The 16,949-nt window shown below is 43.2% G+C and overlaps 1 protein-coding gene across 11 annotated transcripts in view; it reads left to right on the top strand.

Annotated features, from left to right (window-relative positions):
* Positions 1-16,949, top strand: part of TNS1 (tensin 1) — a 1,530,885-nt gene that overhangs the window by 1,248,301 nt on the left and 265,635 nt on the right. For all 11 annotated transcript variants that reach the window (XM_069227070.1, XM_069227066.1, XM_069227068.1 and 8 more), the window contains 3 exons: positions 4,940-5,052; positions 6,383-6,443; positions 14,996-15,071. In XM_069227070.1, coding sequence (XP_069083171.1) covers positions 4,940-5,052; positions 6,383-6,443; positions 14,996-15,071 — 250 coding nt within the window. The remainder of the gene's footprint in view (positions 1-4,939; positions 5,053-6,382; positions 6,444-14,995; positions 15,072-16,949) is intronic.

The raw sequence follows: 16,949 nt of genomic DNA, 5'->3' as shown, positions 1-16,949 counted from the left end.
GGAGTAGAAAAATGCCCCTCAGCGAGTGAGTATCTGTGTGACCCAGACTTCTGCTAGTATCTCGCCTTGACATGAGATGCACACTAAGGTAAATACAATTACGGTGCCTCGCGTAATATGTAAGAAATTTCATGAAATTCACGTTTTGCAAATATTGTCAGCGTAATTTAAATTTTAAGCAGGCCTACTTCTGGCTGCTTGCTGGGCTTTGAACCTAGAAGTCTCATTAAACAGGGAAAGTCATTTGATACTTTGCTCCATATGTGGAGCTCCCAGTGTGATTTTTATTTTTTTCAATATCTTGAAACGTTTCTTTTTTTTTCTCTCCAATCCTGAATTCTCTGTTACAAGTGACATTGCTTCTCCTGCAGGTCAGGGAGCTTCTGGATCTCTTTTTATAGATCTGTGATCGTGTGCTCGGCCTCCCTTGTATAGCAGGCCTCCCTTGCTCGTGAGATGAGTTTGTAAAAAGCACAATAAACAGAATTATTAGAATTATGCGGCAACAGAAGGCTCAATTATGCAGCTGGGTTCAATAAATTAGCCACGAAGAAAGGCAAGTTATGCTGCTATTCTTGCATTATGTTCAAATTTAAAGGCACATTCAGCGAATTTCTGTTTCTTGATTTGACCGTCTCACTTACATTGTAAAACAAACTGCAATGCTACGCCTCTGCTTTTAAGCAAGACAGTTCGCCACATTCAGCAGACCGTTTTTTCGTTCAAATAATTTTAATTTTTTTATATAAGAAAAAGAAGAAATAGCAAATTGAGTGACATTAGTGTACCATATGATCCTGTTACAATACATTTCTTGCGGTAAACAACATGGAATAGCAAACTTAGGTAAGTATCTTATACGACCAGCTAAGATACACCAGGAACTGAGATCAGAGTGAAATAAAGGTATTCCAGTGTTGTACTATGGAGCCTGGGTGAACAGAGGGTGTAACAAGGCGAAACCAAGTGGCTCATAGAATAGAGGGAAGATAGGGGAACAGGAAAGGTGAGCATAGAGAGAAGGGAAAGGAAAAAGACAGGGGACGAGACAGGCCAGCGAAGGGATGAAAGGGGGGTGCGGGAGGCTACACTGGGATGGGCTTGAACTTAGGACCGTGGGTGCTATTAGTCAGGTGCATGTGCCCATAAAGCGGGAAGAAAGACCATAGTGGTCCTTAGATTAAGTTTGGGGCAAGTTCAGGGTGGGTTGTTTTCTTGTAAGTATTCGTCTAGGGTGTTCCACAGGTGTCTGGGTGTGGCAGATGAGTGTACTTTGGTCTGTGGTATATTGTCCACACTGCACATAGCGCAAAGTGACTTCCAGCATTTCTCAAAGGAACTTGGGGATGTTGTTTTTCCATCTGCGGGTACAGTTTTGGTCCCCCACGGAGATGAGGAGATCCACTAATAGTACAGAATTTCCAGTTATTTCAGTGGCACGTTTGTTAGCATGGAAGCCTTGCGCAGTCGCCAAGAAGTCAATTTCTATTGCTTACCCTGAAAAGTTTTCTAACTTTGTGGGGAAGCCATTTTACAAGCACAAAACGTGTAGCAGGCCAACTGTGTTTTCCTCACATCTCCATCATAGGTCCCAGTCTCTAAGTCCCAGCAGATCCTTAGCCCACTGTAATTGACCAGCAACTGATGGTGTTGTTATTCCTTGAAAACACAGGGAAGCCATTTTATCAACACATTCCATTCTTCCTTAAGAAATATAATGAATAGTTTATCAAATATGCAAGGTGTCACTCAGCAGGAAATCAATTTACGTGTACATACTTCTCGTAATAAAAGGTGTGCCTCTTTTATTCTGTACATCCCAGTAGGGGTTTCAAAGCTGCCCTCGGTTTCAGACTTACTGTCAGTTCCAACTGGCGGGCAGAGGAAAGACATCTTTATGTTATGATACATTCGTGCAGGAGACCTGCTGTATTTTGGGTAGAATACTGCAATTCAATGATTTACAAATGCCCACGGATTGTTTTCATCACCTTTCACAGGTGTTCCCACACTTGAATATTGCACAACCCACTTCTGTGAGCAGGCGGTGTGACAAAGAACACCATTCCATGCTATCGACGAATCCTTCGTGCTTTATGAATCAGCAATGTAAACCTACATGCACAAATGATTGCATTTGTGTATTTATCCAATATGCATGCACATTTGTGAACTGGGTCCACCGTGTTCCACTGTAAAGGGCCAATTCTTACAAACTTGATCAACATTACAGGATGTGCAATGACATCTATAGATTTACCTGGGAGTACTAGACTCCAAATATGGGCTATTCAGATGCCAGTTTCCATAATGTGTATAGTACCAATGCTCCTTAAGAGGTAGTAAAGATGCTTCAATCCACAATCAACCAATGATTGCAGCAATAGAGAGAGTAAGAAAGCTCACTTTTCTATGAGGCAGCGTACAACACTAGTCCGCGCATTCCACGTCATACAGGGTAACCATGGTGATCACTGCAATCAAACTTGTACAGTTACCAGGATGTTCTAGCAATCTGATAAATGGTTTCTCAGGTAAAGGAACCAAGTCAAACGTATACATCCCCATAAAAAGCATGCTGCGCCAACTACATCAACAGATAAAACAAGGCGTTGGCATTGTACAGTTGGATCACATGGGTTTCCCACCCAACATATTCAATGTATTATGGGAGATCCACCACATCTGGTACACATTTATCCAACAAAGGCAAGATAATGGATGAAACACCAGTGTTGGCACCAGAAACTATCCAGCGCCTTGCCTTGTTGAAGGAAATCAACTGTGAATGCACAGAAGGATATTCAAGGTGTCTTCCAAGGACTAGATGGGCAAGGGGCATTTCAGGACCATATAACAGTATTTCAGTTTGTGCCCCAGTTGGAGATCTCTGACTCAACAACACTGCAAAATAAAAACCAGAATGATATCACTCAAAAAGAGCGCCATTGTGACAGAGGGGATACCATAGGTTCTAAAACTAATTGCAAAATGCGGAGCCCTGAGTCAAAATAAGGAATGGACATAATCTGTGACAGGTTTTCACCTCATGTTTTTCCCTAATCAAAGGACTGATTGGAGATACTTTCTCAGGTCAGAGGTTACGGTTCGCAACCTCACAGACCTCATGCATGTAATCTCAAATAACAAACACTCCAGGAACCTCAGAACAGTGATTTGTAGTATTGTGACATCTGTTTACTTTACTGTTTATGCATTTATAAGTCTTTTTTGTTTATTAAAAAAAAAAAAAAAAAAGTTGACAGGGATATTCCAGTTGCAAATAAGAATATTTTACAGTATGTGAAAATTGGAAAAATAAAATTATCAATACACTGCGAGATTTTGAGACAATTCATAATACAGTTTACTTATAAAAATGGTCATGCTCATTTTGTTCCTCAATAAGACATTTTCAGGAACAAGTTATATCAAGTTTCAGAAGTTTTATACAGAACCACAGTGAAGTTGAACAGACTGAGCCCTGATTTAGAGTTTGGCGGATGGGGCTACTCCATCACAAAGATGACGGATATCACGTCCGCTGCATTATGATTCCATAATGCCCTATGAAAATCATAATATGGTGTAATGGGATATCCGCCACGTTTGTAATGGAGTAACCCATCCACCAAACTCTAAATAAGGCCCTAAGTCTGACTCACAACATGCTTTACTCGTGTAAGTAGAACTCAGATGTAAGAAAATCTCATAACTTAGTTCACAGAATCAGTATCGGGGGCAGTTCCTCCTGTAGATTTACCACTTTCTGGTTTTTGTTTGGATTAAGGTACGGGGTAAGCAAGGCGAAGTTGCTAGATACTTGCTCAGCCAAAAGTTTGAGAACATCAACGAAGTATTTGGGTATTTATGTACCTTTCACAAATCCTTTCCCACCTTTGAAAGTGACTTCTATTAATAAGAGTAGTGAGTCTCTTGAGAGGGTGGGAACTAAAAGGGAAGGACTTTCTTCATGAGGAAAAATATTTTCCTACTGAAAATACCTGTTCCTTTGCGCATTTGCACCATGTGTGCTCCGGCATATTATCTGTTATGTGTGCGGTACCATCGAGCAGGCATCAAGGATCATAAGTGTGTCTGGAAATAGAAGTGTTACACATTTTCCAGTTGAATCATTATTGATATTCTGTGACTTGCTGAAATGCACAATTTGATAAAAATCATGGGCTAGAACGACAATGAATTGATACAGTATCTGTGAATAGGGTCACAACAGCCCTTAATTTGAACTGGTGGTTTCTGGTGCAGAGCACCGGCACTTATTTTTGAGGGCCAGCATCTATTTTTCTGCCTCAAGCATTTAATGTGAGCAAAAGATATGTGGGAAAGATGGAGGAAGTGAAACATTTTAAAGTGTCACAAAGGGAGAAAGCAGAAAGCTGCAAGAGTGAGCTGAAGGGGCAGGGAGTGGCTGTAAATGGATGAAAGAGGCCCGAGAGCGCTTCAGGATTACGTTACCTCAGTATTCCGTGCTCGCACATTTATTGCAGCAGCTGTGTGTTTCATATGAGAACTTTGGGCACCGGCATGTTTTTACTTACAAATTAGGAACTGGGTCCAAAGGCTGGTTTTATGGTACTGGTCATACTTGAAATGTTGAGTGTGTTAAATTGTTTACTTTAGAAGCCATCTGAGTAAAAATATAATAATAAACATCTGGCTACCCAGATCCCAGTGATATAAGAAAAACAATCTGGCTTGGGGAGCAGCCATGTGAATATCTGGTCAACATTTAATGATCTATTGTGTCATTTCCAGTGCCCACTGTGCAAACTCTGCAGTATCTGTAAGCGCCTCGGCAGAGGATTTCTCTGTCGAGGGGGGAAGTGGTAGCATCTTGTGTCCCTTGGTGTGGAAAGGTTAACTAATACCTTGTTTTTGTAGTTAATATTATGTCATTCTACTGTTCCTTTCCCAGGTACATTCACTACTTCAGTGGCCTGCTCTCCGGGACCATCAAGATGAACAACAAGCCCCTCTTCCTCCATCATGTCATCATGCACGGGATCCCCAACTTTGAGTCCAAAGGAGGTAAAGCACCCACATCCCATACATTTGTTGACCTCGGTTGTGACTGGTTAGATCACAGAAATGTACTCCTGTGATCGCCTGTACAAATCATCTGGATTCATTACTTACCTCATTATATTTCCTTCTTGCTTTAATTGCTCATTACTTCTACTTTTTCTGGTGTTCCTTCCCTTATTCCTTCTATATTCTTTCCCTTTAGCCCTTATCTTCCTTCTGTAGTGGTATCATTTATTTCTCGCACCACACTTCTATCATCCTTCCTCCTTCCCCATCCTTTCCTTACTCATTCCCTCCAACATTCTCCTCACCTATTCCTTTCAATCCTGTTTTGTTTTCTTCCATTCTTAATTTTTTTCTTTCCTTGTCCCCTCTCTCCTTTTTTTCTTCTATTTTAAGTTTTTTTACTTTCTTTAGTTCTTCTCCTCTCCTCTCCCCAAAATGTATAACTCGAATTGGGTTAGCATCCCCCGTTGCTGCCCACACTGGAATCCCCACACCACTAGGGGACCCTTGGTTGTTATTTATGGCTTTAAAGATGCATTGTGAGATCACAGCTACTCTGACATCTGTGATTTCACCAAAAGTGCTCTTGCTGATCTGCTGATGAGAAGGTAATGCTGGGCTGGCCTCCAAGTCCAGTAGGCCTGCTTGGCAATATTTTTGTTTTTCTGAAGCAAGGTTTGTTTCTGGAAAAACAAACAAAGTATGCTCCTGACACCCATGGTGTTTCCTCCCCGCCACCAGGCAAGTTTTGTCATTTCCTTGCCTAATAATGCATGACTCACGTGGCATGACAAAATCAGCATTGCGAGGCTTGTGCTATGTGGTGAACCTCCTGACGCACAGAAGTCAGACACCCTATGGTAAATGAAGTGCCAGCCATGAGTTTCTAACAACAGAGCCAACTGAGCCTGTGGCATCAGAAACCAAGCTGTTCCTCCACCTCTGAAAGATGCTAGAAGCCTACATGTTTGTCATAGTGAGCTATCTGCCAAATCCCAAGTGACCCCCTTACTGCTGCCTGAGCTATCATGCCCCTCCCTCAATCTAGGTCTTGTAAAGCCCGTTTCTCCTTCTGGGTCATGGTCGCGCACAAAATGATGTCTACTCCAAAAAACAAACATTTTACTTTCTCTCTAGGTTTACGCATGTTTAATGAGGCCCATCTTTGATTTAGATGCTATGTCCAAACTACAGGAAGCAGTCATCATTGACTTAGATGCTACGTCACCCTGGCTCCATTCTGTCATTGGTTACAGAATGTTCTATTTTCTGTTTCACCCAATCAAATTTTCATTTAATGGTGACTTCTTTTAATGTATCTTTGCAGGTTGCCGCCCGTTCCTGAAAATCTACCAGGCCATGCAACCAGTGTACACTTCCGGGATCTAGTAAGTATGCCATGCTGCTGCTCCTTCATCACACGATTACTGTGAAGGTTGGAAATTGTAACAAAAGGGGTACAAGCTGGAGAGTGGAGCGTTGAATTTAAGGCACATGAAGGTCTTTTAAGTGTGTGGACAATAACCGGATTCACGTAATCATGGGCAAGAATCCACTTCTGCAACTTAGCTTGTTAGTTCACTGGGTTTTCCTCTCTGAGATATTTTGTTTAAAGCTTACACTCCTTAGCGGGCATAGGTTGGAGGGAGAAGTGGTGGGGAGATCTGCTGGGATGGACTTTGTTAATATAATTTCCATGTATGATTGTCCTTGTGAGATGTCAAGAAGTGATCGTAGTGTGTAGCTAGTTGGGACCTTCAGTCGTGGACTAAATCAAAGTTCTCCGCTGGCCGGCGACATGTGGCACAGTTCTTCACTTATTTCATGCCTGTTCCATAGGTGATGGGTGGTTTATTAATGTGAACTAGTACACAACCGGGTGATGGACATGACTCATGGCAGTGTACGGGAATTTATGATGTAGCCTGCTTGAACTACAATCGACTGCCCAACCACTGAGTAGCACGGTACTAGTATTAATGTGGGTCAGGAGGGTTTATTGTTGTATTACAATTGTGTGTGGAGGGATCCTTATTTACCCTGCAGAAGCCCAGGAATACAGATGTTGCTGCAGCAGTAACACCCCGTGTCATAAGTTTAACACAGGTGTCATTGTGTTGATATAAATTATGAGTTGTGAGTAAACACAGAGCCTCAAACAAAATGCTTCCGGACTCTTTCACAGGCACTTCTTCTCTCTCAAATCTGCACACTCCACCTCCACTTGGTTTGTAAAAGATGTGCCCTGTTCAGGAAGGAGAGGATTTCCTGTGAGATACCTTATCCCATGCTGGCAGAGAGACACAGATACTTGCATCATGACCCTGAATAGCATCAGGGGATTTGAAAAATGAAAATACATGTTCTAATTGCTTGGATTCGCTTATGATCTCGAACTCTTCTTGAATGCCCGTGTGCAACTGAATGGGCTTCTCTTGTTGCTGCTTGGGGCACATGTTTCCAAAAAAAGACCAGGGGTTGGCTCTGGGACCATTACCCATTCATCAGGGTTGAAATGAAATGCCAAAAAAGTGTTTCATAGAATATTTGACATCAACTTGATGAGTGTTGCAAATAGTCTAGAATGTTAAACAGAGAGGTTTTGGAGCAGAAGTATACACATAACTTTCTGTCCTTAAATTCTATGCAGTTTTATCCAAGATCTGACACCACATCAGGGATGTTGTTGAATTTTAAAGTTTCACATGGTTGCAGTACAATCACTACACTATTGTTAGGGTTAGGGACCTTTTTTGACCTGTCTATTATGACTTCAGTGACCACAAATCAACAGAGGTGAATTAACAGGGTCTGCTCTGGCACTAAGAGCCCATGCATGAGCAGAGTCTTGAAAATATTTTGACGGAAAAGGCCCTCAGCCAAACTCCTGTGGTTAGGTTACCGCCAGTGCGGTCCCCTTTTGCGGGCCCCTTTATGAGTTTCCTGCTGGGTCAGCATGCAGAAACAGACCCGGCGTCAATGTTGCGGTGCATAGGGTGCACCAGCACCCGTTGGGCTTTTCACTATCTGCAAAGCAGATGACGGGGCTGGCCATGGGGGCCCCTGCACTGCCCATGCCAAGTTCACTCCGTTTCCACCAGCCTTTACATGGCGGGGCAACCGCCATGTAAACGCCGGCGGAGAGGCGGGGTCGTATTCCCCAGGGCAACGCTGCTTCAGGCGGCCGAAAAGTGGCAGTGCTGGCAGTCTGACCGTGGCACAACCACCACATCGTAATGTGGCTGCCGGACCGCCCCATTGTTGGCAGTTCGAGTGCCGCCATGGCCCTGCGGTCTGAAGACCAACAGGGTTGTAATGACCGGCTAAGTCTCTGCATTGAGAATTATTTATTAGAAGTGACATTTTTTTAAAGATGCATTGAGAAATATTCCTGCCCTGCCTTGATGACAATTCTATTAATGAACCAAGAGGCAAGCTTATTTTCTTGTGTAACCTTTGTGTGGCCTAGATTCTTACTATAGAAGGAGCAACATTGTAGACTTTTAAATGAAACTCAGATTTTTCTGTACAGCTTATATCCTAAATTCACATATGTAAAGGTGCTCTCATGTGATAAGGGACACCAGAGGGGGCTTGATGAAATAAAGTATCTGCTGAGGATCACACAATTTAATCAGAGAAGCCATGATCGAGCCCAGATTTTCGAGTTTGACACTATGCAATTCAGCCAGTAGATGGGTACCTCTTTCTAACATCAAATGTCAATACTATGTCCATAATTCTTGGAGAATGAAATTAGAGATGGGTGACAGGCAGAATCCACACTTTATGTTTGTCACTTTCACATTGCATGGTGTACACATTGCCCAAGGATGTAACTATCTGCAGAGTCCTTGTTAAAACAGGTATTTCTCAATTTGGCTCAATTGAGTCAGTGGTGAAAAGCAGGACTACAGCTCCCAGCATGCATGAATTTTTCATATGGATTGCTAGGACTGGAAACATGGTGCCTGTCAACACAGAATGCGTTTGCAAGCAGGCCAGTATTGTGACGAGCTCAGCACCTGATCCTGGTGTGGAAGGAGCTTCCATACCACCTGTGTGTGAGGGCACAACCCACCCAGGTGTCCTCACCCTGGTGTGTGGGAAGCTATCCTCTACAACCGAAAAGAAGTGTTTCTTCGAGTGTCTGTGCTGTGATGAGTAGATATTGTTCTTGGTGTTTGAGGAGGGACGGCTACCCCTGCTCGTGGAGTGTACACTTCATAAAGTCGCCCCCTACGGAAGTTAAATCTTAGCCCTTGGTGTATCAGTAAGATTGAGTATATTTTCCACCTAAAGGCAGCATGAGAAAATAAGCCTTTCCCACCCCCTGAGATAAAGTGACACTTTCCATGGAATATTAGTTTCCTGCAGTCAGTATTTTTGTTGGAAGGAAAAGTTATATAGGCAATTGAAAATGTTACTTTCACTTTTGGAACTAATAAATAACTTTTAGGGTTGCTGACTAAACATTTTCAATGTTTTTAATAAGTAGGCGAACTTATTTTACAAAATATAATTCAATTGTTTGTAACAAAAAAATAAAAATAAAACATTTTCATTGTTAAAGAAGCCATTTATATATATTTTTTTTTTAAATAGAGGCCTACTTGAGTAGACCTCCTAAGTAAGACTTAAAAACTTTTTAAGTACGGTTAGTTTTAAGCAACGCTGTGGATAATGTCTATAGTGTTTGAAATAAAATAGGTTTGTTTGCTAAAACTTTGTTGACAACTTTTTAATGGACAAGTCTAACCTTGTCTGAATACAGATTTTCACCTTGTGGGGGGTGGTTTTCCTTTGCTTTTCATTTTGTGGGAACGTGCCCTATTGTCCAGGTGTTCCCTTCCTATATGTATGGGAAGATTCTGTGGTGTTAGCTGCTAGAGCACACTGCTCTCTGCTGGTTAAGGTTGGTATTGCAACCTTCTGTGGAAGCCTGTCTCGTTGGAGCCCTGAGGGAGGAAGTGACGCAGGTCTGACATATTACTCAGGCCGAGGTGACGAGCAGCTCAAGAAAAGATGAATTGAAATACATAAATATCCACGTGATGCAGATCTATAAACAGAGGCCGCCTAGGTGTCTCTATAAAGGGTATTTACAGCCTGGCTCACCTTCCATCCTTTAATAGGTTGTTTATGGGAGGCCACGCAAGCCCTCTCGGGATAGGACTGAAGGGAAACCAGATCCCGCACCCCCCGCCGAGAACAAAACTAGAAATAGCTGCGGGGGGGGGGGGGTGTCATGGGGTCTGGTTTAAAAACAGGGACATGGCGGCAGTGGCACAGTCAGGCTCCTAGCTTCAAGAACGAGGGCCTCAGGGACGTCAAAGTATCTTCCTTTGCAGGACTGGCTCAGCAGTAACCCCCCAACTTCACATCCTCGTTTCAGGAAAATCTGATATTTGATTACAAAAATACTGTAGCAAACCTGATCTCCAACTCTTCCCTCTGATACAGTCCCCGAAGAAGATAGAGATGTGTGAAATGTTTCACCATCCTTCACAAAAAAAGGAAAGTAACACTTACAGAACGAAAAGCCCGAGGGGTGGTCTCATTTTGTACATTTTATCTGCATTTTCACTAAAGCAAGCTTTATTGTGCACTTTTTGTTGCTATTTTCTTGGGGTGAATTACAACATAGACTGGGCAGTTTAAGTAAAAGTAAAAGTCAGAGGTTTTTGCAAAAACTCGGTGGAGATTGTACACCATTAAAAAATATATGAATGTTAAAAAAAGTAGGGAGTTATAATTCTTAAAAAGTAATGAACGTCTTCAAATGTATTAATTGTAATTAAACTTTTGAAACGTGTACGAGTTTTTTTTTTTTTAAAGTTGGAGTTGTTTTTTAAAATGTTTCTTCATGATAGAACAAGTAGAGACTGTTAGGAAAAAAGTAGTTTGACAAATCCTCTTCACGAGGAACGTTTATCCGACCATAATATTTAAAAAAACCTTTAATAAAGAAACCAAGGGGGCCTTCTAACTCTGCAAATGAAAAAGGAGTCGAACTGAACCTTTTTCAACCAATGGAAACCAATGGGGTTCGGAATATTTATTTTCCCCCAAGCTGTTTTTTTTTTTTTTTTTTAATTGGCTGACGATGAAATGGTCATTACCCACCATAGCAAGTTCGAGGTAAAGGGATGTCCAGACAGAAAGGGTGTGCAGGGGTGTGTTGTGCTTGTTGAGAGAATTTTCCAGAGGAGCTGGTATGTGAGCTGGTATGTGAGGAGTGTGAGGTGAGAGTGATGTTGGATGGGCCTTGAGGTCCGGGCCGCCCTTTAGCACGGGCGAGCTGGGCCCAGGCCCAGGGCGCCATTAACCTGAGGGGCGCATGGAGCTGTGTGCATTAAGGTTATTCACACAGCAGTGCCCTTCTCATCTTGCTACTTCCTTGACCTCGTCCCGGCCTCTTGGTTTCTGTCTGATTTGCCAGTTTAGAGTGGTTTTAGTTCTTCATTATCATACTGTGAGCCATGTTTTTACTACACCTTTAGCCCCCTTCCTTGCCCTCCTGTCACTCTGCTGACACTTCAACAAAACCATCATCTGCGTGAGGCAGCTAAGCTATTGGTGACTTAGGTGAGCTGGGGGAGGTCCAGGATGTTTGTGTACAGCGGCCATTCGCTGCTCATCCAGGTACTGACCAAGGAACACAAAAGGGCCCCCCTGCTGCCTCATTAAATTCATTAACAAGGGTGCCAGATTTCTCTCCACCCAGGCCAAGGGCTCCATCTTAGCAAAGGCCGGCTCTGCTTGTGATGATAGTAGGACAAGATATCTCAAACAATAGACTACTGTCCAGTTAATGGGAATGGTTTCTTTACCTCTTGGGTAGAGTCCTTTGAGGATGCTTTTATATAATTGAATTATCTGATGATCTTGTGCCCATCTACTGACCTGTCACTCATATTCGTACACCAACACTCCTGCGCTTGTCTGGCGAGTAGCCAATTAACATTCAGCTGTCCCTGGCTGCGTGCACCCCAATCTCATGTTGCGCACCTCACATTCTGCCTTGTAGTCCAGAATGGATTTAAGTGACCCGGCCTCCCCCAAACCCCCATCGCCCCTAACCATATACCCAACCGACACATGGCCTTCAGCAGCCATCTTGCCCGACTATGGCGCAGTGATATGCAGCCGTGAACGCCCCCTCAAAGAACAGGCGTAAAGTGGATTTACTCCTGCCTCACTTTTTACAGGATTAAAAGCTTCTGACCTTTAACCTGCAAGTTCCATAAACCACCTTGCTGCTGCAGATCTGATTTTAAAGCGTATTTGCTGTGTTTGTTAATTCTTCTAAAGAATGCTTGTAAATATTAAATGGGGCACGTATGCAACAATTGACAGGAAGGCACATATTGTGCCCCCCTGCAAAGAAGCATGTGGCGGACAGAGATGCAAGCACTCATATCATTCACAACCCCCACATCTGCCCTTGTCACACCTCTCTGTCCCTGTGGCGTTCCTGGACATGTACAGGGCTGCAACAAGCAGCAGAGAAGCAGGCAGGACACAGAAATGTTATTGTCCCCTATCTGAATTCTTAGAAGACTCTGTTCTCCTCACTTCATGACATACATGAGTCGTTGAGTACATATGTGCCCTCATACCCCAAATCAAATGTAATCGAAGAGCACCAAACAGAGCCAGCTTTAGCGCTGGTGGCGCCCGGTACAATAATCTTTTTTGGCGCCCCCAATGACCTCCTTCTCCATAGATCCCCTCACTACCTGTGCCCCAACAGTGCCAGCATCTCTCTATAGGCCTTCCCACATGCATTTCATTTGTTTTATAGCGCTACTCATACCAGTGAAGGGTGTTGGAGCACCTTACATCACATACACATTATTCAGAGGCAATGAATCATATGTGTGTAAATCAAGCTGTAGGAAATGTTACATAAGACATGGCTGATATAAGGTGTAGGAGTCACATGTCACTGACATTAGTAGGCAGTTTATTGTAAGAGTGTTTGGTCTGGAGAAGCACAAACTCCGGAATTAAAATGTACCACACTGGTTGGGGTTAGCTCTACAGTTAAGAATATATTTCTATCCAAACAAACCGTTTTTTAGCAACCTTAGGATAATGAAAGTCTAGGGAAAAAACAAATGTTCTAACCTATACCATGCAGTTTCCATGCAGCTCTCGGATGACAGTTCATAGGTCACTGTTCTGTATTGGGATTGTAACTTATGAACTGCAAGTAACAAGAGGAGCTCTGTGACAAAAGCAATAACCCACTGAGCTATCCACATAAAATACACTTCTGAGATCTGTATGGTACATATTATTTGAGCAGGCACGCAGATCCTCTGGGCTACTTTAGAATGAGGCAAACCTGCAACTAGACAAAACTCCATCCCTCTCCAGCAGGAAGATTAATCACTAGTGTTATCTAGACATTTTTATTAATGCCTGAAAACTGCTGGATACACAAGGAACTCTGCGGCAGGTGCTTTTAAACCCATAAGTTATTTCTAAATACAGTGCCTCAGCTCTCCTTCTCTGTGCCAGGTGCAGCTAAACTGCTTGCACCACCCTGAAGTTGGCCTTGCCTCCAAACGTTCACATGTACAGGCCATTGAAGCACATGTGTGCCAGTGCGCCTCCTTGGGGCGACTGGGTGCCTGTCCCATGCCCTTTTGGTTTTAGGCTACAGTGCACAGCAGAGCAGCAGGCATGCATCCGCTTCAGTGTTGTGAATGGCGGGTGGGCTGCCATTTTGAGAATCTCATCTTTGCCCATTGCCCGTCACACCCCTGCCAACTGGTCCCATCAGGACCCAGGATTCAAGCTCTAAAACTGCAGCCCTTCAGAAGAATGCGACCAGCGCTCCACGCCTTGGTCCCTATGTGCTGAGGGTGGGCGGAGCTTGGGCAGACCGGATGTGTGTCAGCGCTACGACAGCATGAATCTTTGAGCGACAGAGAGGGTAGTTTGGGGTTCTGGAGTTGCAGTGTACAGTTCATCTTGTGCACGTGCCTGGCACTACTTTATTCTGCTTTATCTGTTAAGAAACCATGGGACCTTCTGGTGTACTCTTGTTGGAAAATCCCAATATACCTTCCTGTGGCTAAACTTGTTTCTCCTCCACCCAAGTCACTGGCCTCCTGCACCCATCCTTCACCCTGATTCCAAACCACCCGCAGGCTGCATCCAGACGACACTCATTGTCTGTGGATGGCCAATGATGCACCTGCCCATGCCATGGGCTCATGTTTGTTTATATGTAAAATTATTATTTGTGTATGCTCTTAACAAGCACAGTAAGAATTTTATTGCTAACTGTATTTTGTGTAATAGCTGAAATTAATAATAATAACAATCGCGATGACAGTGATCCTAATTATTCTAACAATGATAATGATGGTAGTAGTAATAATAATAATAGTGATGATGATAATAGTGATGATGATAATATGATGATGATGACAATTGCACTGATAGTGATGATAATAGTAGTAATGATGATGATGATAATAGTGATGATGGTAATAATTGCAATGAAGGTGCTGATAATAGTACTAACAATAACAGTGATAATGATGGTGGTGGTAGTAGTAATAGTAGTAGTAACAGTAATAACAATGATGATAATAGTAATAATAATGATGATGGTGATAATAATAATAGTAGTGATGATGATAATGGCAATTGCAATGATGATGATAGTACTAACAATGTTAAAGATGGTTGTAGTAAAAGTAGTAATAATAGTAATAATGATGATAATAGTAATGATAAAATGATGATGATAATGATAGTGATGATAATAATTGCAATAAATGTGATGATAATAGTACTAGCAATAACAATTATATTTTTGGTAGTATTAGAAGTAGCAGTACTACTACTATTACCAAGAGTAGTAACACTGATAGTAGTTGAGTGTGTTTGTTCCTCTCACTTCTCTCTCTTCCCGCAGTAACGTGCAAGGAGACAGCCAGACCAGCATCTGTATCACGATCGAGCCCGGGCTCCTCCTGAAGGGAGACATCTTGGTGAGTGTATCCGGAGTGCAGTCCGCTGCTCCGCTCTGTGTGAGAGGCGACGTGACCCTTGTACAGGAAGTAAATCCTCGCTTTGGGACATCCGGCAGTGATAGACACGCTTCTACTGTGAATGAACGACTTAATGGGAATATGCTTTCAGCGCTGGTCTGCGAACTGATTCACCCCAGAGCGCTTTCTGGTCTGAAAGAGTGCTTGAGTGAAGTATTCTCAGGGGCATAACGCAGGCCTGTGCAGCGCAAGGGACCTTCAGCACTTCAGAGGGGGGCCCCCTTCAAGCCCAAGGGCAATGAGTATCTGTGAGATATAGGAGGCTCAAAGGTCCCTTATTATATTCAGCAGAGGGGGCATCATTTTGTGATTCTTGTGATGCACCACAAAATATTCAGCAATGACTGGTTTTCTTTTTCTTTCTGATCACGTTGTTAGAGTTTGATGGATACTTATTTGCTGCACAGTTCAACCAGGGATACCTATGTGACCCACTTCAGCCCTCTCCCCATGACCCATCAGGTCTCTGGATTGCATTGGCTGGGGGTCTCTTCTGTAGTCAGGGCCACAGTCATGCATTCAACATGACACTGGGTTGGATGGTGGATTCAGACATATCACATGGCGATATGTGTCAATGAGTTAAGCTCTCACTGATGACAGCTGGTATCCCATGCTGATTGCATGTTAAAATCCTGGCAGGGTCAACTCAGCCTTTCATCCTTCTGAGGACAATACATGTATTCCTATATAATTGGGTAACAGCAACACTGAATATTTTGGGCACTTATGAAAAATTAAAACAATCGATTAAACGCTTTATATAAAGTTATAATTGTCATTATGTCATACCGCCAGACTCGCAGTGATGATCGGACCGCCACCGACAGGGGAGGTCCGACTGCCATATTATGACAGCGACAGAGGCGCCACGGTCTAGTCGCCGGCACCGCCAGGTTGCCACTTCAAGCAGGGCTGCCCTCCAGATTACGACCTGCAAAGGCTGGCGGAAAAGGAGGCCAGGGGCCCCAAGTGGGACCCTGCACTGCCCATGCACACGGACAGCCCCGTTGTGCCTTTCACTGCCCTCCAAATTTATAATGAGGGGCTCTGTGTCTTAGCAAGTGCATAATGGCATCTGCAGATAATAACAATGCAAAGAGCAATGAGACATAGCGGGGGACAGCACCTCTCAGACCCCAGGTCATGAGAGCGCTAGAGAGAGCAAGAGATTGATGTGTGTATGTCTGTGGTATCTGCACTGCTTAATTTGTTTAACAATAATAAATACTGGGGCCCAAGCTTTGCTCCACAGTCCACACTCCAATGTCATTAATGCCAAATCCTGAGGCTGACTGTTCGTGAATCTACCTTATTCCTATTTCATCCACCACCAGATACTCCCTGCTTCTTTATCCCACTCTTGCTGGTTCATTTTTGTTTTTGCTTTCGCTCTGTGACACATATTTTCTGTCTTTCTCTTCCTCCATCTTTCCCATTTTGTGTGTTTTTCTCTCTCTTGAACTAAGTCAAAGTCTGTGGAGTAAAAATAGGTGGGCCCCACTAGTGTTTAATTTCTAACAGAATAAATGCTGGTGCCCAAAGCTCTTCTCAGAAGCCCATGGCTGGTGAAATTAAATGTGGGTGCATTAAATACCAAGACTGGGTAGCCTTAAGTCCACCTCAGGTCTCTCTAATCCACTATCAGACACTCTCTGCCCCTTTACCTCACCCATGCAGGTTCATGCTTTCTCCCTTTGTGATGTTTTCTCTGTGTTTCTCTTCCTTGTTTTTTTCTGCTTTCTCGCCTGCTCTCGGTTTATCTCTGATGCTGAAGAATAACTGCTGGTCCCCAAAAATGAGCGCCAGCTGAACCCA

Source organism: Pleurodeles waltl, chromosome 3_2, assembly GCF_031143425.1.
Source record: "Pleurodeles waltl isolate 20211129_DDA chromosome 3_2, aPleWal1.hap1.20221129, whole genome shotgun sequence".
NCBI lineage: Eukaryota > Metazoa > Chordata > Amphibia > Caudata > Salamandridae > Pleurodeles > Pleurodeles waltl.
The sequence above is the reverse complement of the archived record's forward strand: the minus strand, read 5'-3'. Positions and strand labels throughout refer to the sequence as shown.